The following is a 25,963-nucleotide window of genomic DNA, read 5'->3' as shown; positions in this document are numbered from 1 at the left end:
TTTTTATATGTGTTGGAAGTCGCTCAGATCGGCCAGGGCGGCTCAGCCAGATGGGCAGGGTGGTATTCTTATGAATAGGAGTAAGAATCTTGTGCTTTGCAGCAAATGTGGGCAACCGCTTGTCCTAGCAGGCCAAATGTGGGGCTGGATGGGCAATTTGGCCACTTGCCAGTGGGTGCGACCAGAGCCAGCAGAGGTGTGATCTGGCGGTGGCTGGGCCTCTCACTCATGTCCTCCTATAACAATGATGCTCCCCTCCAGCCTGACTGCCAGGTAGCTGTTTGGCAGGCACAGGGAAAGCAATTTACATGGAAGGATGGCTTGCAGGAACAATTCTTCCAGTACCCCCCCGGCCCCCACATACACTGCATTCTCCCCAGCCCCACCACACATTTTTTGGGGGTGAGCTGGGAAGAGCATAACTCACATGCCTCCCAGAGCAGGGAGAGCAAAATTCATTTGGGGGTGGAGTGGGAACCCATGAGTGTCACACTGAAGGCCTCCATGAGAAGCATACACAACTGTGCTCCCCACCCTTGGGTCCTCAGAAGTGGCTGGGCTCCAGCTGCCATCATCCGTGACTATTGGCCATGCTTGGTGGAGGCTGTAGCCTAACAACATCTGGGGACTCAAGGTGAGGAAGAATGCCCCACAGGACCACAAGTCATGCAGAAGTACCACATATTTATAATAATGGTAAATGTCATATTCATCATCATCATCATCATCATTTATTATTTATACCCTGCCCATCTGGCTGGGTTTCCCCAGCCACTCTGGGCAGCTTACAACAAAATATTAAAAACACAATACAGCATCAAACATTAAAAACTTCCCTAAACAGGGCCGCCTTCAGATGTCTTTTAAAAGTAAGATAGTTGCTTATTGCTGGGAAGGCGTTCCACAGGGCAGGTGCCACTACCGAGAAGGCCCTCTGCCTGGTTCCCTGTAACCTCACTTCTCGCAGTGAGGGAACCACCAGAAGACCCTTGCTGCTGGACCTCAGTGTCCGGGCTGGATGATGGGGGTGGAGACGCTCCTTCAGGTATACAGGACCGAGGCCATTTAGGGCTTTAAAGGTCAGCACCAACACTTTGAATTGTGCTCAGAAACGTACCGGAGTTATATGGTCTCAGCGGCCACTCCCAGTCACCAGTGTAGCTGCTGCTAGTTAAATATTAAAATTGGGAGGTAGAAATGGGGACTTCTGCTCATACCTTCTAGCAGAAAAGAGGACATCCACTTTTCAATGCACTGGGAAGTGTGCACAAATGAAAGAAATGTCAGCAGTCTTTTATCTCTTTTTTGGATGCCTATGTAGTTGAGAGGAAGCATTTTAATGGATCAATTCTGAGAAATATCTAAAGATGAAGCCTCTTCCAATTGATCATCTCCGATTAATGCTAACTACTGCCTCTCTCACAGTTAGCAGAAGTCATCCAAAAGACAGGACAGCCATTTAGTTTTCCTGTCTTAATATATATTTACACTCTAGCTGGCAATACAGGTCTTTGGTAGATTTTAGTATTAAACTAGCGGGCAACTCCTGCTTTACCCTCTATTTGAGATCCCAGTGCCTTCCCCATTTAAAAGTTATTTATCATGTTATAAAGTTCAGTGACAGCAGATTAGAGTGTCCTTACCTTGTCCAGGAAGCACAGCTTTTCCCGGGTCTTGGCATCCAGAATCTCCACCTCAAAAAAAAGAACACCCCTTTTAGATTTCTTATGTAGCTTGGCTCCTATATCATTGAAACTTCTTTGAAGGGGTGGACCCCCCTCGACAAGAACCAAAGTCCCGTCCATGCCTCTTCACACAGCAGGAAATCCTCAGGGGCGTGGACAATCAAGAGCTGGAATCACCACCACAGGTTTCTCTCCTGGCTACATGTAGACCTTCTCCTGATCAGCAAACGAAATTGTTTCTCAAGAGGAGCTAATTGCCCAGTATTCTTTTTTAAAAAAGAAAAGATAAGAGAAGAGAAGAAGAAGCCAAGACTAAAGTTCCAGACTCAGCCCTTCAAGTAGAAGGGGTTCCCTTCTAGTCTGTTCAGCAGGATGCGTTCCAAGGCGTAAGCCGATAGTGTTGGGAGTTGAACTGCTACCATTCCCAGCTAAATATAAAACTGAGTCCAGCATATAACTCCTCACAAGCAGCCTTCTGACCAGTCAACTCATAGCAGGAAGTTTTTGAAAACATCTCTCTCTCTTTCTCCCCAAAAAGACTGTACCACTCAGTTCATCTCATTTATACAGGGAGTCTAATAATTATTAAGAGATGATCCATGTCCAAGTGGACTTTAGAGACTTATATATAAGCCCTGTCCCTCAGAATAATTAGAGGGAGTTGGCATCTTTGGGAATTTGCGATGTTTCGTGTTCTATAAATGCATAACAACCATTCTGGCCCCTGTATTGCACCCACCTTAGATCAGACCACAATCCACTAGTAGGTCTTGACCCACCAGTTGAAGACAAATGCTTCAGAGTCTTTTGTGCAATTTTATCTCCTTCCTTGGAAGTTTTTAAGCGAGCCTGGAGGGCCATTTGCCATGTAAGATCTAGTTGAGATTCCTACATTGCAGGGAGTTGGAGTAGATGACCTTTGAAGTCCCTTCCAGCTCTAGAATTCTATGATTCTACCAGGTGCATATGTACTAATAATTTGGGTAAACTTATTTAAAACAGACACACATTGAATGATGGGGTTTTTTTGGGGGGGGGACTCAGGAAATCATGTATTTATTTAGTTAGTTAGTTCAATTCATGAGTCTCCTAGTAAAAATACTCTCTAGGTAACAGGTTTATATGCAGTCTCTTTGAAAAAAGATCTCACAAGGTGGCTTACAGTTAGTTATGGCAATTAACACATTGAACAACGAAAATCAGCTATAATGTCAAAACTGTGAAAACTAATGAGAACTAATGAGAACAACACAGTTTAAAACAGAAGCAACAAGTCAGCATACACATAAATCAGTTGTAAAAAAATCTTCGGATTAAAAGTAAGTTTTAAAAGTCATGCTTCAAAGAATACAACCAAGTTGTCCTGTTAGCACAAGGACTTCCCCCTGTCCTTTCCTCTCCCTGTGTGCCCTCCCAATCTCTCTTGGGGATCCCTCCAATGCTCTGGAGCAGATTTGGAGTTGGGAGAGGAAGACTCATTGTACAGGTGCATGTCCTTGCAGGAACAGGATGACTTTGTTGGATACAACCCTTAGAATCCCAGTAGTCACACCCTATTTCAGCCTATCCTTAAATTGAGCCTGGAACACAACTGGCTTAATCTGTATGTTTCCATTAAACAGACTGTTTTCTTATAGCAGAGATAGCCAACATAATGCTCTCCAGATCTTGAGGAGAGCTATAACTCCGAACATCCCTGACTGCTGGCTATGCTGGCTGAGTTGATGGGGGTTGTTGCTGGATCCCCACTTCTGGAGCATACCATATTGGCTACCCCATCTTACAGCAATAGTTCCTTTCCATATTGTTTTCACCACTTTGCTCTTGCATGCAAAATTTAGGAAGGTTACCAGGCTGCAGAGATTACATTTTACACAAAAATATTAAAAGTGCACAACTGGACTGCTCAATTGATCTGCATCAACAAGGTGTCATTTGAAAGCTGATGAACATGCTCTTGAGCAGGCATCCCCAAACTTCGGCCCTCCAGATGTTTTGGACTACAATTCCCATCTTCCCCGACCACTGGTCCTGTTAGCTAGGGATCATGGGAGTTGTAGGCCAAAACATCTGGAGGGCCGCAGTTTGGGGATGCCTGCTCCTGAGCCTTAGGGTGCAATTTCACATTCCCCCCCCTCCGCCCCAAATGATTTAAGTGTCTGGGTCAAGGTAAACCAGCCTTTGTGCTATCAAAGCAATAGCATCAAGAGACACAGAGCACACAAAAGCCCATGTGTGTTGGTGTCCAATGTATCATTACATGGGTTCAAGCACATTTGTGCTCAATGGCATGATAGGCCCCTTTGCAAATTAGTTATGAAAATCTTGCTTCTCATCAGACTAGAAGCAGTGTTAGAAACTCAGATAGAAGTTAATTGCCAAATGGCACCTTAAACCTAGGTTGCAGTTGCCACAATGGATTGTCTAGGCGCCATTTTTCCCTGGTGAGATTTGTTGCTATTATTACTATTTTCCATTTCATTTCAATACTGCTTTATATTTTAAAGAAAAATGTGTAAAGTGGTTTACAAAACATTAAAACGTCAAATAAAACAAACCAGAACAAAACAAATAAAACAAACAAATTCATGCTTCAATGAAAATATTTCAGATCCTTCTCTAAGGGAAATTTTGCTTCCCCCATATTTATTTACCAACTTAATTTACATAGCTACCCCATAGCAGAAGTACTATCGGAAGACAGTGTGGTGTAGTAGTTAGAGTGTCAGACTAGGACCTGGGAGATCAGGGTTCAAATTTCCACTCCGTCATAAAGCTCACTGGGTGACCTTGGACCAGTCACAACCTCTTAACCTACCTCACAGGGTCGTTGTAGGGATTAACTGAGGAGGGGATGAGCCATGTACTCCTTGGAGGAAAAGGTGGGATATATATGAAATAAATAAGCTATACTGCTTACCTGCTTAAGAGAGCTGGAGGGGCCAGCTGGGTGGAGATGTCAGTCGCCAACCTGGCATCCAGAGATCTCCACATGGCTGCAACTGGAACCATACCAGATGCAAAATGTGCCTGGCACCTGGGGAATTTCTAACACTAGCCAGAAGTTGTGATAACCAGGGAAACAGAATACATGAGTAGTGCCTTGTGCTATTCTATACTTCCAGATCACGTCATTGATGGTGGCTGGATTCTGGAATAGATAAGCTACAAACCTAACACAGTAGACTTTTCCATATGTTACATTCTTCACAGATAAGATTCAAAAGTGCCGTCCTCTCCAGCCTCCTACTCAGTTTAGAAGTTCATGGCCTCTGTGAAGTTAGAAGCTGTCTCGAGTGGGACAACAAGAATTTGGAGTCTGTTCAGCACTTTCAACAGATAGTAAGGGCCAGTTCCAAACAGAGGTATTAATAGAACTGTGCCTCAGAGCCTGGAATGGTCACTCTCATGCCTCAGAGCTTCTAGAACAAAGAATTTCTTCCAGGGGAAGCAGCACACAGATCACGCTGACCATATTAAGCTGTTGTGAATGACAATCAGTTGCGCAGGGAGATCGCACGGTGTCGTGATGGACTATTCACAGTAGAAGCAGTGCTCCAGAGAAGAATCAGGATGTCAAAGAAATTGTGAAAAGTTTCAAAGCAACACACTGCAGCCTTCAAACGCAGCAGGACTGCAGACCTCCCCAGATACCACCAATGGGGAAGCAAACAGATTGCCAGTACAGTATGCACTGCCATCAAACCAGGGAAGGAGGAAGAAAAGCCCCACCAACATGAATAAGCCCTGGTAAGTAACTAAGGACTGGGTGGGATTTGAGGTAGGGGTGGGTGGGCAATGGAAAGCAATATCTGAACAGCTAATATAAACCAGACTGGCTTATCTCACAGACTACTTGCTTTATGCAAACAAGGATGGAGTTTGCTGAAATCTCCTCTCAAATCATTCTTTATAAATTGCTTGAGATTAAGAATGCAGTGGAAAGCAAGATGAATGTATAAACAGGCGTGTAACATATGTAGGGGAGGGCATTTCCCCAGTGTGTGGCTCAGAGGCTGGTACTTAATCTATATCAGTGTGTATCTCAGAAAACTAAGACAATCTTTAAAGCATCCCTTCCATGGATGGGTTGAATGTGCAATCTTGTCAAGCTTATGTGAAATCTGTCCATGGAGGGTGTTTGGGGCTGAAGAGTTCTCCAGCTCGGCATGAGGAAAAGTGTATTTCAGGGGGGAAACCTTCTCACAAGAAAAAGGCATATTATATTTGCCTGAAAAATCACCAGAAATAAACTGGTTAAGATATTAACAGCTCACCAAACTTAATCTCTGAGCCCAAATAGTCACAACCATGTAATAGACTTTTAAGTTTCAAGAGGGAGAAAGGTTTAAAAGATGACTTTTGGAGGCTATATAGCAGCACTGTTTGCCCAAGGTAACAGAGAATTTGAAAGCTATTTAATGCATTAATTGTCTACCACCTCCCTCTCTGGAATGGATTGAACCTATGTATGGCAAAATAGCCTATTTGCCACATTCACTGGCAAGGGGCGTAGTAGAGAGACCATAGCAAACGAAATCACCCCAGAAAGGTCGGCGGCTACCTCCAGCTCTGCATTTCATTGGACACACAGCAACAATGTCTTTGCTGTGGTGCAATGTGAAGTTGAGCAACTGGCAGTCAACTCATAGCTTATCTACTATGAAATCTCTCTCATACTCATACATGTGCATTCACAACTGCCCAAGTTGAGCAAGAAGAGAATCAGAGCAGGGAAATTAAGGTGTTTCCCCCTCCCCACCCTCAAGTGTAACTGAAGACAGTGCAAAAATGTGGTAATTGCATCCCTTAATCCCCACTGATTGAAAATATTAACAACTCCAATGTGTGTCACAGCTTGCTTGCTGTTTCTGTCCCTTCTAATGACTCCTGAGGCACAAGAAATGGGTGTACAGTGGTACCTCAGTTTACGAACTTAATCCGTTCCGGAAGTCTGTTCTTAAACCGAAGCGCGCTTTCCCTAATGAGGCCTCCCGCCGCCGGTGCCCTTCCACCGTTCGGCTTCCGTTCTTAGACCGAGGTAAAGTTCACAAACCGGGACACTACTTCCGGTTTTGCGGAGTTCGTAAACCGAATAGTTCGTGAACAGGGCTGTTCTTAAACCGAGGTACCACTGTATTTATGCCAGACAAGTTGAATGATTGATACAGTTTTGCCACATGCTCTACTTCAGTTAATCTCAAAATTACAGCCCAGAGTTATTATACTTCATTGTTTTATTTGTTGCTAGCAGGGGGTGCCCGGAGCTGCCCATGTATTTTTAGGAACCAAAAAAGATTGTGATTTTTAATTTGACAGTGCAATTTGTGAGTTTGGATCTGTCATGCCAAAAACTGAGTGAAGTCAATCGAAACTAAGTCATGTTTTGGTCTGCCAGCTTGATTCAAAATGGCGCCTGGCATCCAAACACTGACGAAGACCGCCGCCCCCAACTTGGAAACCCTTGTGCCATGTTTGAGAATAACCTCTCAAGAGGTGTCTGAATATACAGAGAACAAACAAACCAGCAAACCTCTTTCCAAAAATATAGCAGATACTATTTCAGGCTCATTACAGATCTCCCAGGTAGTTTATCCTGGAAATACAGCCATAAAATTCCTGATCACCATGAAAAGACAACACATGCATATTTCACACCTGAGTGGCATGTCAGTATTGTGTTACTCCTATAATACACCCAGTTACAAAAATAACCCCTATGAAGTTATCTATTTAAGTGTCTTGACAGCTTGGCAAGTTTACAATGAAAGCATTCCAAACTGCTACAATTCTGCTATTAATGGAGCTGTAAGGAAAAAGTGGTCTGGAGAAGTATGGAACACCCTCAACAATGCAATCAACATGTGACAATACAGACAAGTACTAACGGCAGAGATGTGGAAATAAGTTAGTGGTGGCTTCCCAGTTTCAAGACTTGTGAGCTGCAGGGCAAAAAGCCAAGCAGGTCTAGGAAATACCCTGTTTCTCATATTTTAAGACATACCCATAAAATAAGCCATAGCAGGATTTTTAAGTATTCAAGGAATATAAGCCATACCCCAAAAATAAGACATAGTGATAGGCGCAGCAGCAATGCCGGCCACGGCAGGAGGAGGAGGAAGAAAATAAGACACCCCCCGAAAATAAGCCATAGTGTGTGTTTTTTGAGGAAAAAATAAATATAAGACGTGTCTTATAATATGAGAAACACGGTATTTAACAGCTTTCAGATGGGTGCATCATTGAGATGCAGTGAGATGGTGCCTGCCATTCATTTAGGTATCATAGTCACAGCAGGATGGCCTGGGACAGAAGTCAAATAGGAAAGGAGAGAGAAAATGGGAGGGGAGAAGCTAATGCTTGAGAGTTAATGTAAAATACAGTACTTGCTTTATGAGTATGTTAAGTAAAATAGAAATCAGTGCCCTCTGTGCTTCTAGTAATATAGTGGTTAGCCACTCTTGACACACTGGTTAGAATGAGTTATGGTTAAAGTTTTTAAAAGACAAGTAAGAAGTATGGTTCATATGAGGAACAAAGTTTTAACTAGTGATGGTATTTGCAACACAATTCTGGGTTTAGAATTACATATTACAGAAGCAGATGTAGGAGTTGAATATACAGGAGTAGCTGCAAGTTGAAAAGAGCCTAAGAACACAAATAGCCCTCTTGGATCAGACAAAAGGAACATCTATAGTCCAGCATCCTGCTCTTGCATTGTCACAGCCCAACTAGTGCATTCATGGTGAGAGACTTGGACGATAATAAAAGTAGCAGCAGCTCCTATAGTGAAGCAGCAGACACTCAAACAGCATCTAGGCTGACATCTGCTCCATAAATGTAAACACATGGCTTCCCTCAAATAATCCTGGGAACTGTAGTTTAGTCCTCACAGAGCTACAATTCCCAGCCCACTTAACAAACTTCAGTCCCCAGGATTTTTGGGGGGAGAAGGCACGTGCTTTAAATATGCTTTAAATTGCAGAATCAGAGACTTGTAGAGTTGGAAGGGACCATGAGAGTTAGCTGGTCCAGCCTTCTACAATTAAGGAATCTTTCACCCATTATGGGGCTCAAACCCACAACCCCGAGATTAAGCCTCAAGCTCTACTGACTGGGCTATTCATGTATGATATGGGTGTGACCTCTACATCCACATAGGCCTGGATGCTGTCATTTAGACCAGACAGTTGGTAGCTTTGTCATCATATGCAGAAAACTGGGACAAAAAGCAAACAAAAGTTGCACTGACCGACTTGGCAAAGGTCCCAACTACATTAACCAGAGTGGGACAGATATTTTAAATGCACAGTGACCACAGCCTATGGACTCTTGTCTCTTCAGTTTACGTAAATGCATCCATCTGCAGTGGGGCTGCTGCTGCTGCCAAATACCAGGCTAAGCAACTGAAGGGGAAAAAAGGACAACCCTGGAAAGAGAACAAAATAAACACACATCTTCTCAAAACGCTAAGCTGAGAGCGCCCTCTGGTGTACACATAAAACCTGAACAGCTAAGGAATGACCTCAAGTGGATGTAAAAAGCCGCCCTTGCTTAGGCTGACAGTGTTAAATTACTATCACACTAAGAACACCCATTACAGAGGATGTCATATACAAAATAATTCCACCAAAAACTCAAAACCCATCAAACAGAGGTTCTGAATAAAACAGCATTAAATACTCAAAAGATGAAGAGTGGAAAAGAAGCTGAAGAAAATAAATGTGTGCTAACCAGTAAGCTCTTGGTACGAGGCAATTCTGACCTCCCACATTTAATACTACTGCTTCAGGCATTGTAAGCCTGGATTTTCTTTTAAACTGAGCGTATTGCAACATGCCTAAACAAACTCGACAGGTTGCAAAATACACACAAATGGCAGTTTGTGCAAGCCAACCACTTCCAAAGTACAGTGGTACCTCTGGTTACGAACTTACAGTAATTCGTTTCGGAGGTCCGTTCTTTACTTGAGGTACCACTTTAGCTAAGGGGGCCTCCCGCTGCCGCCGTCACGTGATTTCTGTTCTCATCCTGGGACAAAGTTCTTAGCCCGAGGTACTACTTCCGGGTTAGCGGAGTCTGTAACCCGAAGTGTTTGTAACCCCAGGTGTTTGTAACCCGAGGTTCCACTGTACCAGCTTCCACACAAATAGGGTAACCTTCGAGGACCCAGAGATTCACACCCATTCAATGTACCTGGAACAAAGCATACTGAATTGTATTCTGCTTCTTTAAAATGTAGGCATAGGGAACTCTTAAGACTGAAGTGTAAAGTGAACCTTAATCAAAACTATCATATTCAGATTCCCAAATGGCAATGCTTCTATAAGCTCTTGATCTCACTCAGGGAAAGCCAGGCTCATTCATTTTAAAACCTCTTGCACAAACACCTAAGAGGAGGGCACTCCTGCTGAAATGTCTAACAGTTGCTGTTTTCAGGCTCAGAAAACAAAGCCACACTAAATTGGTTGAGGCTCAACCAGCAGAGCCACGGAAGCCCCCCAGGTGGCACTTCCAAAAGCATCCAAAAGTTTTGATTAAGGTTCACTTTACACTTCAGCCTTAAGAGTTCCCTATGCCTACATTTTAAAGCAGCAGAATACACTTGCCCTGCCACCTCTGCCAGCAGCACTGATTTGGGGCAAGATCGCATCCATTTTGGTGAGTTCTCACCCAAAATTGGCACAATCCTGCCTGAAATCATTGCCGCCCAGCAGGGCTCATGATAGTGGCAGAGTGGGCAGGGCTGGTGGCAGCAGCAGCAGGTATGGTGGGGAGGGAGCTCTGCCCCGATAAACAGAGTTCAAACTGTTAGCTTGAAGTGGCGTGTAAGTCTCCCAGCTTACTTGACAGCTATGATCTCTGCCCTGATCTGTGCAGGATCAAATAGTACCTCCAACCAGTGTGATACATTAAAACAGGCACCCCCAAACTACAATTCCCATCATCCCTGACCACTGGTCCTGTTAGCTAGGGATCATGGGAGTTGTAGGCTAAAACATCTGGAGGGCCGCAGTCTGGGGTGGCTGCATTAAAAGCTTGATCTTTACACCAGTCATTATCAAACCATATGTTCATCGCAGATGAAAGAACTAATGGAATCAATTAATTTAATTCATTCAAAGCTCTCATGAGGTCCTGACCACTTTTTCAGTGAGCCTCCTACAAGGGCAATTCTCTTCTGATTGGACCAGAAGTGATTAAATTATGTCATCATACCCGAACAGGGATGTGTGTTAGAATTACCTGCCTTCAAAGGAGGTCAGTTGCAGCAACTCTGTACAAGTCACTACTCTGGGCTGACCACATTCTAGCCAATCTTTTCAGATGCGGGGGTTAGGTTTTCCACCCATTTCAGTTCAGAAAAAGTGTGCCCCAAACTCTCAGAAATCTGAGGAAAAGCTAACCTACCCAGTGAAAAGCAGAATTAACATTGCTGCCAACACTATCCTAAGAATCTGCAGATTGCTGCAAGATGTAGGATTGTTATCTTTCAAATGCAAACAAAGTATGCTCCTAACTTCACCAACCCACTCAGAGAACTTATCCTTCTGCCTCCAAGGAAGGAAAAGTTGCACAAGTTACTTGTAGAAACTCCTCTCCCAAGTTTTCAAAGCTGGTCAGACACATCCAAAAGATAGGTTGTCCTTGATAAAGAACATAGAATCATAGAGTTGGAAGGGACCATCTTGAAATGAAGGTAGATAGATAATGGATCAGAAACAGAAATCCAGTGGGCCAGGGATGGGCAGTAGTTACACCATGATTTGCATTGAACTACTTAAAGCTTTCTGATTGCTGGAAATCTTGTAAAGAATGTTGTACTAGGGAATGATATGATCCAGCAAGGGACTTAAGACGGAGTACATACCCAGCATCGCTTAGCACAAATTAGTTATATGCTGTAATTGTTATCATAGGAATTCTAGTGATTTGTATTTGGCTGGTTAGTTGTCATCTTTTTAAGAGCAGATCATAGAGAAGCAGGTATATTTGTATTCTAGTCACAACCTAACTTAAAACATCCTGTATCAGGGATTTGGAACCTGTGACTCTCTAGATGCTGTAGCACTATAACTGATCATTCCTGGCCATTGGCCAAGTTGCCTGCAACTGAAGGAAGTTAGATCCAACATCTGGAGGGTGACAGCTTTCCCATCCTGACCAATTCATGTATATGTAATGTGTGAAGCTCCAGTTAGCTGAGACACTTAATCCCCACTCATCAGCCTAATAATCCAGCTCTGTTTGCCTGCAAATCTCATAATGTCCCACCCAACCTGTGCTAATCAAAAAGCAAGAGATGGGCCCTTGGCTGGACCTTGTGTATGGGGGTCCCAAGCTGCCTCCAATGCAAACAGCTCTTGGTGTTCTTTACCTTAATATTCTAGCCGGAATTTATTTTGCATGTGCAGCAAAGATCCTTTATCAAGATTCCAGTCTCTGAATTGACAGCTTTTAAAAAGTTTTGTATAAATATTAAGGAGCTGTAACTGAAGACTAAGCAGTGGTAGTTAAGATGGCTTAGAAGAAATGCAAGTGGTTGTTAACTGGACAATGTATTTAATAACAGGCATACACAAGTACACTGCCTAGTCTAAGGAGACAAGTCTAAGGAGTCTGTCTCTTCACCCAAGTCTAAGGAGACAAGCATACAGCTTCCTACATGTTTCAGCCTGAAACAGACCTTGAATCCTTTCCCCATCCCACTTTCTTAAAAGATAACAAACAGGTGACATGTACAACATACATAATATCTTATTCAATGAGGTGTGTAACACCCTAGGCAAGCCTTCCCTTTCGATAAAGCAGGTTGAATCAGATTTATATTTTAATTATGAAAGGCTCAACTTGAAACTGGCAGCAGGAATAGAATCATAATGTAGAGACAAATGCTGAAGTTATCTCCCCTGCCTGATGTAACTAGATCTGTTCATGTTGCTAACTAGAGACAGGAGGGCTGAGCCCATTTGTCTATTTAGAAAAAAAAAGTATCCCAAGTTTGTTCTGGGGAGGGGTGTTCCTCTATTGCACATCAATATATTAGAAAGAAATTAAACATTCTCCTGCTCACTTCCCAGACAAGACCATTCACCATACAGTATATCTGAGAAACTGCTGAGTTGGTTGGACAGGCAGTACATATAGCCAATCTTAGTAAGTGCTGCACTGCTAGGCATATATCCATTTACAGAACAGGTGCAAAGGCTGCTCTGACCTCATGGTGAAGAGACAGACTTAGCTGCTCAAGTCATTCTCCAGATTGCAGCAGAACATTTGCTTTCTTGCCTTACAAGCTTCAGTTACTTACAAGTTACCTCAGAAGTTACAAGTTAACCTCAGAACGGTTAAAAAAGAAATCATGCAACTCTCCACATCATGTTTGTTTTGAAAAAAATTCTGTAAACACCTAAATATATTTTTTAATGCAATGTCTCCTAGGCAGGAACTGAGACATGTTATCATGGTCTCAGAACAATATAAACACAAAACGACAAATGCTCCACTTCAAACTTATTCTGCAGACAAGACTTTAATTCTCTTAGACTAATTGTATCCAAATCTTCTACCTTCAGGGAAGCCTTTCTGTACAGATATGTCTGCCAAGGGACTCCTACACATTGGCCATGGAACTCCAATATGCTACAAAGGACTCTGAGGTGTGTTCTAGGGTTCTACTTGGTATATAATTGGTTCATTTGGTCACTAACTAAGCAGGTTGGGTGTTGCCATTACCAGAAAACAAGCACAACCTACAAACACAGTATTATTTCATGTTTACATGATGTATGGGAAGAATAGTAGTGGTCAGTTAACTGTATTTCAGGAAATCTTGTCTATGGATCTTTTCACTGATAACCTCATAAGATTCCAATGAAACTCAGAATTTTACAGAACACAATTTGAAAACCACTAGGACACAGTTACCAGATTGCTAGCAGTCAAAACAATGAAGTAGATGGGCCTAAATGTCTTCCAGGTCAGGTAAGATTAACAAGGGACCCTCAAACCAAGTTGAAAGCCCTGCTGGCAATTCCCCTCCTCTACCTCCATGAACTAGCTCAACTCCACTCATAACTCCATTAGCTAATACAAAATTAAAGTACATAAATGACTGGCCTGATGTATCTCTGAATAACAGAAAACTGTAATCAAAGCCAGTTTTTTTCTACCCAACTCCAGACTGGACATTTCATGCCCAAGGAGGGCTTACACTGTTGAACAGTGAAGACACACAAAGTGATTATTATATGTTTATATGCTGGACAGTTAGTTGGCCTCCTAACAGAACCTGCAGAACTTTTCAGCTACCGTATTAGTACAACTAAGTTAGTTTATTCTTTTTTTCTGGTGTCTCAGTACATCACACCACTGTGCAGATGCATGTAGGATCAAAGGGCAGAACTTCAATGTATCCCACACACTGTGCCTGAAGCATGAATTGCAGGTGTTCCTGATAAGGATGTTGGGAAACTGACAACTACAGGAATTTCCTGGCTGGAAACAGACCTATGGTCTCACTTGCTCAACAGCCAATCTCCAAGAAGAGACAACAATCGGCACCATGGAAGAAACCTCAAATTCATGCATCAAGCATAGTTAAAAATTTGCCTCAGAAAGTCCTATTTCTAACTACCAAGTGCCAGTTCTGTTTGAACAGCTTTCTGAATATTCCAATTTATCTTTCAAAATTAGAGACTCGTTGATTAAAGGGCTCGTTCACATTTCCACTTGTCCTGTGCCTAGAAAGCATAGGTCCAAGCAGTTTTCCTCTTGACCAGTGCTTTCTAGGCACAGGTCTGAGCATCTGTGCCCTTGCCATGCTCCTTTCCCAGAGAAAATCTGCTCTTTAGCTCTAAAATGGAGCAAAAATCAATCCAGAAAAAACTGAACAAAATTTTAAAAAATCCTTTCAGTAGCACCTTAGAGACCAAATAAGTTTGTCATTGGTATGAGCTTTCATGTGCATGCACACTAAAGCTCACACCAATGACAAACTTAGTTGGTCTTTAAGGTGCTACTGGAAGTATTTTTTTTATTTTGTTTCGACTACGGCGGACTAACACACCTACTGTACCTACCTGTAACTAGAAAAAACTGAATTACTGTTTGCTCCAACTGAGCACTAAAGAGTGGTTTTCCTGGGGAAAAGCAGTGGGACAAGAGGAAGTGTGGGTAAGTCCTAACATATAAAAGCAGCAAGTTATTCAGGCACCTTGCAGGTGCACACACTTCCCACTTTCGGGATGAAACATGAAAGCCTTTGAGCAATCCAATGTTTAATGGACTACAGTAACTCATAAACTGCACCATACACATTCCACTCTCTATAGGATTATTAGAAATCACACAGCTGCAGTACAAAGAAGTCAGACTTATGGGTAAATCCCACATAGACACCTGTCTAAAAAGAAAAAAAGACAGCCAGGAGGATCCACATTCATACTGATGGATAGAAAAGTGCTTTGCACATTCACTCACTTAGCAAACCAAGTTACACTGTTCACATTTTCAAGAGACTTCTATTAAGTTACAATTATATAGTATTCCATGCTTGCATCAGTGCACCAGACCCATTTAAATAAAATCTTGCAAAGTTGACAAAGTTTTGCAACCCATAATACTGCTGGAGTCTGGACAAGCCAGAACATTATCACATCAAGACAGGCTTGCACAATGAGAATAAGAATCAGGTTCTCTTGAGCAATCAAAAATGTGTTGTGTGCCAAATAACAGCATAATAAAGTAGCAGTACCAGGTGAAACAAGCATCTTTAGCTGAAATGATCTGAACAAAATATATATATCACTGTACTAAGAGGGCATATGCTGCAATTTCAAGAATGAGGGAACATTTCTAATGATGGTTATTGAATTTTAAACATCCTTCCTCTACGACCACTCATTGAGCTTATATATACATTGAGCTTATATATATATACACCTGAGATGGTAAGCGTATATGTGCAGAAAAGCACCACTTATCTAAAATTCTAATGGCAGCATGGTTATCGAAAACACATCTCACCTAAGAGAAACAATGGCTTGGAATATATCTCAACAGCTGCAGTTAGCCACTTCATATTTTAAGAGAACAAGAAAAATGAGACAGGAAGTCATTATGTCAAGTGTGAAAGAATTAAGTACTGTAATCAGCATCAAGAGCACACTATGCAAGGAAACACCAACGAAAAAGACCATCTAAATAATAAATAATAATGACAGTACTTTATATATTTTAACTGGACCAACTGAGGCTGGCGTCCTATGTAAACTTTCAGGTATCACAGAACTCCCCCTTAGGCACGACAGCAGTTTCAAAGGCTTAATGCTGCACGTCCTACATAGAAATGGTGCAAAGTTCGTGCCACCAAAGTAAAAAAAGGACTGCCCTACCCTGGAGCCGATTAAATGAGAAAGCTTATCCCCGGCCCCTCCTGCTCTCCTATAGCCAACGCGCGCCCTATGGCTGTACGCACATGCGTGCCTTCACTCGCGCGCCCCTGGACACAAATCCCCGCGCATGCGCCCCCCGCGAGCCACAGTCCCACGCGTGCGTCGTACCCCCCAACCTCCCCTCAGGTCAGAGCGCAAGCGGCAGAATTTCCCACGGGACAAGAGGGCGGCACCGGAGTGCAACCGCTTCCCCCTCCCGGCCGCTCTTCCCGGCCTCCGCTCGTCCCCCCTCACCTCATAGTACTTCATAGCTCCGCACTCGGCGCTGTCACAGCCTGGCACCCTTTCTCTTCACGTGACACCCTAACATCATTGAAAGGGGCGTGGCACGAGGATCAGGACGGCGAATCACAGGGATTCGGGCTCAGGTGCCCAACCAATCAGGGAAATAGGAAGGCCCTGCCCGCCTACATACTCGCCCCAAGCGTCCCTATGGAAACACGTGGCGCGTGACAGCACTCGAGCCAATCAACGGGCAGGGTAATAAGAGTGGCAGACTACTGAAGCTGTCATAAAATTCGACGCGGGGGGGCGCTGGGTGGGACATGAACCAATCACAATAGGCCATAGAAATGCAATAACCCTTTTGCGAATACAGTACTGCTGTAGGTGATAGGCTGAGCTGCGGATAGCCTTGCATAGGAGTAAGCCTCGCTGAACTCACTGGGACTCAGAGATTATAGAATCATAGAATTGTACAGTTGGAAGGGATCCTGAGGGTTAGCAAGTCCCATCCCTGCAATGCAAGACTCTCAACTAACTGCATAATACATGCGAGATCCAACCTCTGCTTTAAAAAACCCAAGGAAGGAGGGTCCAGCAGCTTCCAAGAGAGCCTGTTCCACTGTGGAACAGCTCTTTCCTTCAGAAAGTTCTTCCTGATGTTTTGTCTTAATTTCCTTTCTGGTTACCTGAATACATTGGTTCAGATGCTACCTCCAGAGAAGGAGAGGAAGAGGGAGAAACAAACCAGCATTCTGGCTGTTGCTCCCTCTGGGGGATAAGCAAGTGTTCATTAGATATACCATATATTCCGGCTTATAAAACAACTGGGCATATAAGACGACCCCCAGCTTTTCCAGTTAAAATATAGAGTTTGGTATATACTCGCCGTATAAGAAATACGACCCAGTGTATAAGACGACCCCCAACTTTTGAGAAGATTTTCCTGGGTTAAAAAGTAGTCTTATACACAGGAATATACAGTACCTTTACGCAGCCGCTCCAAGTTTCCCTATTTTCTAGGGACAATCCTGGATTTACAGAAGCCATCCCGGTTTCTGATTCGATCCCAGACTGTCCAACTTTTCCTTAGGATGTTCCTATTTTCATCGGAGAAATGTTGGAGGGTATGGAGTTATGTGACCCCTCAGCCAACGAGATAAGTAACTATACAATCTTTAGAAGACATTTGAAGGGAAAGTTTTATGTTTAATGTTTTTTATATTTTTATGTATGTTGGAAGCCACCTATAGTGGCTGGGGTATCCCAGTCAGATGGACAGCGTATAATTATTATTATTACAGTATTATTATTATTACTAGTGTATTTCAGCCCATTCAATAACGGGCTCTAGAACATCCTGGGGTTCGGAGAAGTGCTTGCGCAGCGCTTCTCCGAACCCTGGGACCTGTCATTGCTGTCGGCGGCAGGGGGACAGAAACGGAGGAGGAGAAAGCGCTGCTTTCTCTTCTTCCGTTCCCCTCCCGCAGCCGCCAACAGCAAGGAGACCTCCCAGGGTTCGGAGAAGCGCTTGCGCAGCGCTTCTCCGAACCCTGGGACCTGTCATTGCTGTCGGCGGCAGGGGGACAGGAACGGAGGAGGAGAAAGCGCTGCTTTCTCTTCTTCCGTTCCCCTCCCGCAGCCGCCAACAGCAAGGAGACCTCCCAGGGTTCGGAGAAGCGCTTGCGCAGCGCTTCTCCGAACCCTGGGACCTGTCCTTGCTGTCGGCGGCAGGGGGACAGGAACGAAGGAGGAGAAAGCGCTGCTTTCTCTTCTTCCGTTCCCCTCCCGCAGCCGCCAACAGCAAGGAGACCTCCCAGGGTTCGGAGAAGCGCTTGCGCAGCGCTTCTCCGAACCCTGGGACCTGTCCTTGCTGTCGGCGGCAGGGGGACAGGAACGAAGGAGGAGAAAGCGCTGCATTCTCCTCCTCCGTTCCTCTCCCGCAGCCGCAGACAGGAAGCAGACATCCCAGAGTTCGGAGAAGCGCTTGCACAGCGCTTCTCTGAACCCTGGGACCTGTCCTTGCTGTCGGCGGCAGGGGGACAGGAACGAAGGAGGAGAAAGCGCTGCTTTCTCCTCCTCCGTTCCTCTCCCGCAGCCGCCGACAGGAAGCAGACCTCCCAGGGTTCGGAGAAGCACTTGCGCAGCGCTTCTCCGAACCCTGGGACCTGTCCTTGCTGTCGGCGGCAGGGGGACAGGAACGGAGGAGCGCTTTCTCCTCCTTCCTTCCTCTCCCCCAGCCGCCGACAGGAAGGACGCGTGCACTCCCCCCCCCTGCCTCCTCCAACCGCCGCTCCTCTCACGGGCCAGGGAGGATTGTGAGGAGGCCTTCGCCGGCCTCCACCCTCGCTTCCCTGACGTGCCCTGCAGTGAGGCGGGAGCGGCGGTTGGAGGAGGGGAGAGTGCGTGCGCGCAGTCTCTGCTGTCCAATCCCTGTATCCCTGGGGCACATGCGCAGTACCCCAGGGACACACGGGACAGCTTGGACGCAGGGACAACTTGGACTTTATTATATAGGATTATTAAATAGGACATCCCTATTTTCATTGGCAAGAGACGACTCTACACATGGATATCACCAAATGGGCAGCATCGAAATCAGATTGATTATATTCTCTGCAGCCAAAGATGGAGAAGCTCTATACAGTCAGCAAAAACAAGACCTGGAGCTGACTGTAACTCAGATCATCAGCTTCTTATAGCAAAATTCCAGCTTAAACTGAAGAAAGTAGGAAAAACCACTGGGCCAGTAAGATACAATCTGAATCAAATCCCTTATGAATACACAGTGGAAGTGAGGAACAGGTTTAAGGATTTAGATTTGGTGGACAGAGTGCCTGAAGAACTATGGATGGAGGCTCGTAACATTATACAGGAGGCAGCAACGAAAACCATCCCAAGGAAAAGGAAATGCAAGAAAGCAAAATGGCTGTCCAACGAGGCCTTACAAATAGCGGAGGAGAGGAGGCAAGCAAAATGCAAGGGAGATAGGGAAAGATACAGGAAACTGAATGCAGATTTCCAAAAAACAGCAAGGAGAGACAAGAGGGTCTTCTTAAATGAGCAATGCAAAGAAATAGAGGAAAACAATAGAATGGGGAAAAGCAGAGATCTGTTCAAGAAAATTGGAGATATGAAAGGAACATTTCGTACAAAGATTACCATAATCAAGGACAAAAGTGGTAAGGACCTAACAGAAGCAGAAGACATCAAGAAGAGGTGGCAGGAATACACAGAGGAATTATACCAGAAAGATATGGAGGTCTCGTACACCCCAGGTAGTGTGGTTGCTGACCTTGAGCCAGACATCTTGGAGAGTGAAGTCAAATGGGCCTTAGAAAGCACTGCTAATAACAAGGCCAGTGGAAGTGATGATATTCCAGCTGAACTATTTAAAATTTTAAAAGATGATGCTGTTAAGGTGCTACACCCAATATGCCAGCAAGTTTGGAAAACTCAGCAATGGCCAGAGGATTGGAGAAGATCAGTCTACATCCCAATTCCAAAGAAGGGCAGTGCCAAAGAATGCTCCAACTACCGCACAATTGCGCTCATTTCACACGCTAGCAAGGTTATGCTTAAAATTCTACAAGGCAGGCTTAGGCAGTATGTGGACCGAGAACTCCCAGAAGTGCAAGCTGGATTTCGAAAGGGCAGAGGAACCAGAGACCAAATAGCAAACATGCGCTGGATTATGGAGAAAGCTAGAGAGTTCCAGAAAAACGTCTACTTCTGCTTCATTGACTATGCAAAAGCCTTTGACTGTGTCGACCACAGCAAACTTTGGCAAGTTCTTAAAGAAATGGGAGTGCCTGATCACCTCATCTGTCTCCTGAGAAATCTCTATGTGGGACAAGAAGCTACAGTTAGAATTGGATATGGAACAACTGATTAGTTCAAAATTGGGAAAGGAGTACGACAAGGTTGTATATTGTCTCCCTGCTTATTTAACTTATATGCAGAATTCATCATGCGAAAGGCTGGACTAGATGAATCCCAAGCCGGAATTAAGATTGCCGGAAGAAATATCAACAACCTCAGATATGCAGATGACACAACCTTGATGGCAGAAAGCGAGGAGGAATTAAAGAACCTTTTAATGAGGGTGAAAGAAGAGAGCGCAAAATATGGTCTGAAGCTCAACATCAAAAAAACCAAGATCATGGCCACTGGTCCCATCACCTCCTGGCAAATAGAAGGGGAAGAAATGGAGGCAGTGAGAGATTTTACTTTCTTGGGCTCCTTGATCACTGCAGATGGTGACAGCAGTCACGAAATTAAAAGACGCCTGCTTCTTGGGAGAAAAGCAATGACAAACCTAGACAGCATCTTAAAAAGCAGAGACATCACCTTGCCGACAAAGGTCCGTATAGTTAAAGCTATGGTTTTCCCAGTAGTGATGTATGGAAGTGAGAGCTGGACCATAAAGAAGGCTGAGCGCCGAAGAATTGATGCTTTTGAATTATGGTGCTGGAGGAGACTCTTGAGAGTCCCATGGACTGCAAGAAGATCCAACCTATCCATTCTTAAGGAAATCAGCCCTGAGTGCTCCCTGGAAGGACAGATCGTGAAGCTGAGGCTCCAATACTTTGGCCACCTCATGAGAAGAGAAGAATCCTTGGAAAAGACCCTGATGTTGGGAAAGATTGAGGGCACTAGGAGAAGGGGACGACAGAGGACAAGATGGTTGGACAGTGTTCTCGAAGCTACGAACATGAGTTTGACCAAACTGCGGGAGGCAGTGCAAGACAGGAGTGCCTGGCGTGCTATGGTCCATGGGGTCACGAAGAGTCGGACACGACTAAACGACAACAACATTTTCATTGGCAAAATGTTGGAGGGCATGCCTTTATGGCCTACAAATTTATTGGCAGGCTAACATTATAGGCAGTATATTGCGAGAAGACCACTGGGCAGAAACTGACAATAAAGGTCTACTGGTGCAGTCTTTCTCTAGTCTCTAATAATAATAGGTTCTAAACTTAATCCCACAACAGATGGAATGTAGTTTCTTCTGGTTTAATGGCATAGCAAGGCCAGAAAAGAAGGGCTCTGCTACTACCACCTAGTGGCTACAACATTACTTCTTAATTACAGTACAGTCCATCACAAATCCTGGTAAACCATAAAAGCTTCCACAATATTGCAAGCACTGAAGCTCAAAGAGTTCTATTGTGAATTACAATCCTTACAGCTGAAAACACAACACTCCATTCAACTTGCAGAGAAGAAATTCCTCCTCATCCCTGTACCACAGGCCGCGACATAATAACACATGATCAGCCGTCTCCACTGCACATACTTCACAGGAATCAAGGTTGGTCTTCTGTAATATAATTATTAATTAATTAATTAATTAATTATACCCCAGCCACTCTGGGTGGCTTCCAACTGAATATCAAAAACGCAATACAGCATCAAACATTAAAAACTTCCCTAAACAGGGCCGCCTTCAGTTGTATTTTAAAAGTAAAATAGTTGCTTATTGCCTTGACATCTGCTGGGAGGGCATTCCACAGGGCAGGCACCACTGCCTCGTTCCCTGTAACCTCACTTCTCGCAGCGAGGGAACCGCCAGAAGGCCCTCGGCGCTGGACCTCAATGTCCAGGCTGGACGATGGGGGTGGAGCATTCTGGATTAATTACAGTTTCCGAGTCACCTTCAAAGGTAGCCCCTTCTCAATGTTAAATAAATTACTCTGAAGAATGCAGTGCCCTGTCAAACCATAAACAGACTGATGTGTCTCATCTGTTTGCTGACTAAAGATCCAGACAAAAAAAGTAAACCCACCTACCAGCTGCATCTGTTTCAATGCCTTCAGCATTATGCTCCTGCTTAACCCAACACTTCTAGGAAACACAAAGGTAATACATTATCCATTTATACGTGTCCCAAAGCATATTTGTCAGCCTGAACCTCAGTCTCATTATATATAATTCCCATGTGGACTGAAACCCAATAAAACCAGACTCAGAGACCTATTCATTGTAGTTAAAAATCGTGGACAGCACAGCACATTTAACCTCCGTGCAACCAAACCAAAATGAATGCTCATTAAATAGCCGACTTCATCTAATTCCCCTGCAAAGAAACCAGAATGAATGCTCAATAAACAGGTCATCTGGAAGGGCTCTCTGTTTGCACAATGCAAGATGCAGTTATCTAGTAGAGTTTCATCATAAATACAACATGGTTGATAGTGGCAAGGAAGACAAATATGGGAAGGAAGCCTAATAGTCTCATAAAGTTGCTGAGACAAGACAACAGAAGTACAGCACAAGAGAATAAGGAAATTATTACAGGTCTAAAGTCTCTATGTGGTTGAAGAAGAACCTCCCATTTATTTTCACTCCTTTGCTTAATCCTCTTTCCTTAGCAAATGCCCTTCATATGTACTGTGCATACTGCAAGGCTATTTCAAGCACAGGTTCTATTAATATAGCCTCCGGAAAACAGTACAGGCAAATGAATAATTGGAGGAAATACTAACTTAAAAGGCCAACACTGTCTGAGGCTTCACTTTTCTATTTGTAATCTCCCCTCCCCTGAAAAGTCATTATTTCTAGGACGGCATTTCAAATTAAAAGCAGTGCTTTTTTCTGGGGGGGGGGGGATGCAGAGGAACGCATACCCTAAACATTTTGTGAATCTTTGTACTTTTGTCCATTTATTGTATTTATTTTTCCCAATTTAAAGTATAAAATGGAATTTTCTTGTGTCAAAATGAGAGTACCCCTAAATGTTTTTTTTAGGGAAAAGGCACTGATTAAAAGAATCTCCTTCAGATTAATAATTCAGCTAACATGTAACAGACAGAGATTTCCAGCATTGGGAGGGGATATGAAGAGCTATAGATCCTCAAATGGCTTTAAAAGGCTGTATTCATCCCCCGTATATCCCCCTGATGCTTTTGAATCACTACAGTATATTCATCAGGCAGTGGAAACTTTAGCTCACCCAGGCAGACAAATTCTGGAAGAAATGGTTGCAGTCCTAGATAGCCAGAGGATAGCAGTGAAGAAGCATGCACATAAAATAGCTGCAGATATGTTGAAGGTTTCTTGTAACTGGTTGAACAGGCAAGCCGGATTTAAAATAGGAGAGCTCTTTTTGCCCCTTTCACCAAGTGACTAGCTGTCACAAAGACTCCTGCGCTTGTTCTTCTCCCCTGCCCACCTGCAATATGGCTGTCCAAGACTGTGGCCTTGTCTGTGTTGAAGAAGACTCCTAAAGCTTTTTGAGCTTTGGGGGCAAAAGTCAACCGAAGTACCGGTAGGCAAAAGTGATGATCTTGCTCTGTAAATTAGTGAGAATTATACATCAGAAGATGTAGGCATGCAGAAGGTCCCAGGGGTGGAATTCAATGCAGCACTAAGTGGGGTATGCATATATGGAACAACATCTGCTTATATGATGAGATTGCACCCCAAAAACCTTTTTGGGGGACAAATTTGTGGGATGTGGATGGAGGAGAGGAGAGAAAAGTCCTGTTGCACAGGTGGACATCATTCCATGCACACAACAACTTAGTTGAATCCTGCCCCAGGTTCTTTCCCAGCCATTCCCAGTTAAAACGTTATGCGATGGAACAGCGTCATTTTCACACCATATATTTAAAGCACATGACTTCCCCCAAGTAACCATGGGTATTGTAGTTTTCCCCTCACAGAACTACAGTTCCTAGCATCTTTAACAAACTACAGTTCGCAGCATTCTTTGTAGGAAGCCACTTGCTTTAAATGTATGGTGTGGATGTGACATGTTGGAAACAATGGTCTCTGCTGCAGACCTTGAAGAATTGCTGCTTATTACCGTAAGTAATACTGAGTTAGATGTTCCCCACGGTCTGATTCCATATAAAATAGCTTCATATTCTCACATGTACTTCCGAGTAATAATAATAATAATAATAATAATAATAATAATAATAATAATAATGTATTATTTATACCCCGCCCATCTGGCCGGGTTCCCCCAGCCACTCTGGGCGGCTTCCAACAAAATACTAAAATACAGAAATTCATCAAACATTAAAAGCTTCCCTAAACAGGGCTGCCTTAAGATGCCTTCTAAAGGTCTGGTAATTGTTATTCTCTTTGACCTCTGGTGGGAGGGCATTCCACAGGGTGGGCGCCACTACAGAGAAGGCCCTCTGCCTGGTTCCCTGTAACTTGGCTTCTCGTAGCGAGGGAACCGCCAGAAGGCCCTCGCCGCTGGATCTCAGTGTCCGGGCAGAACGATGGGGGAAGAGACGCTCCTTCAGGTATACTGGACCGAGGCCATTTAGGGCTTTAAAGGTCAGCACCAACACTTTGAATTGTGCTCAGAAACGTACTGGGAGCCAATGTAGGTCTTTCAGGACCGGTGTTATGTGGTCTCGGTGGCCACTCCCAGTCACCAGTCTAGCTGCCGCATCCTGGATTAATTGCCGTTTCCGGGTCACCTTCAAAGGTAGCCCCACGTAGAGCGCATTACAATAGTCCAAGTGGGAGATAACCAGAGCATGCACTACTCTGGCGAGACAGTCCGCGCGCGGGCAGGTAGGGTCTCAGCCTGCGTACCAGATGGAGCTGATAAACAGCTGCCCTGGACACAGAATTGACCTGCGCCTCCATGGACAGCTGTGAGTCCAAAATGACTCCCAGGCTGCGCACCTGGTCCTTCAGGGGCACAGTTACCCCATTCAGGACCAGGGAGTCCTCCACGCCTGACCGCCTCCTATCCCCCAAGAACAGTACTTCTGTCTTGTCAGGATTCAACCTCAATCTGTTAGCCGCCATCCAACCTCCAACCGCCTCCAAGCACTCACACAGGACCTTCACCGCCTTTACTGGTTCTGATTTGAAAGAGAGGTAGAGCTGGGTATCGTCCGCATACTGGTGAACACCCAGCCCAAACCCCCTGATGATCTCTCCCAGCGGCTGCATGTAGATGTTAAAAAGCATGGGGGAGAGGACAGAACCCTGAGGCACCCCACAAGTGAGAGCCCAGGGGTCTGAACACTCCTCCCCCACCACCACTTTCTGAACACGGCCCAGGAGGAAGGAGCAGAACCACTGTATGACAGTGCCCCCAGCTCCCAAACCCTCTAGACGGTCCAGAGTAGACATGCATAGGATTGTGCTGTAAATCTGTTAGTGGTCATTTATCATGGCCGCTGAATTTTCAACCCATATGTACATACAGTTATATTATCAGTCCACTTCACCTTAATTGTGGAGCAAATTATGCAAATTCATGGCTCAACAAGTCTTCCACCTCACCTTAATGTTTAGAGCAGTGATGGCGAACCTATGACACGCGTGTCAGACATGACACACAGAGCCCTCAGTGCTGGCACGCGCCCCATCGGCCCATTCACACTGTTGTTGTCCCCCCCCCATTTGTTCTCCCACTCCTCCTACAGCTTGTCTCCGCTACAGCTTGTCTCCGCTGTTAAAACCTGGATCCTTGTTGTTGTTGTTGTTGATGGTAGCCAGAGATTGGTTTTTTAACCCTTTCTGTGCTGTTTTTTCTGGCGCTTTGGCAGACTATGTCGGTGCTGCGTGTTAGTTCCAGCGAAGGTATTATTTGTCATTTTTTTCTGTTCTCTTTCTCCC

The 25,963-nt window shown here is 44.4% G+C and overlaps 2 protein-coding genes across 4 annotated transcripts in view; one reads left to right on the top strand and one right to left on the bottom strand.

Annotated features, from left to right (window-relative positions):
• TECR (trans-2,3-enoyl-CoA reductase) overlaps positions 1–16,470 on the bottom strand; it is a 30,557-nt gene extending 14,087 nt beyond the window's left edge. Inside the window, exons 1-2 of one of the 2 annotated variants that reach the window (XM_035104810.2) lie at positions 16,376–16,470; positions 1,644–1,694 (exon numbers count right to left, since the gene is read on the bottom strand). In XM_035104810.2, the coding sequence (XP_034960701.1) occupies positions 1,644–1,694; positions 16,376–16,390 (66 nt within the window). In that variant the 5' untranslated portion in view covers positions 16,391–16,470. Of the gene's footprint in view, positions 1–1,643; positions 2,973–16,375 lie in introns of those variants that run through there. The other variant, XM_035104809.2, reaches the window with a different exon arrangement.
• The window catches only part of DNAJB1 (DnaJ heat shock protein family (Hsp40) member B1), a 42,603-nt gene continuing 21,742 nt past the window's right edge, over positions 5,103–25,963 (top strand). Inside the window, exon 1 of one of the 2 annotated variants that reach the window (XM_035104812.2) lies at positions 5,103–5,435. The gene's annotated coding sequence lies outside the window, so the exon portion shown is untranslated. Of the gene's footprint in view, positions 5,436–21,562; positions 21,681–25,963 lie in introns of those variants that run through there. The other variant, XM_035104813.2, reaches the window with a different exon arrangement.

This window comes from Zootoca vivipara, chromosome 2, assembly GCF_963506605.1.
Source record: "Zootoca vivipara chromosome 2, rZooViv1.1, whole genome shotgun sequence".
In the NCBI taxonomy this organism is placed as follows: domain Eukaryota; kingdom Metazoa; phylum Chordata; class Lepidosauria; order Squamata; family Lacertidae; genus Zootoca; species Zootoca vivipara.
The sequence above is the reverse complement of the archived record's forward strand: the minus strand, read 5'-3'. Positions and strand labels throughout refer to the sequence as shown.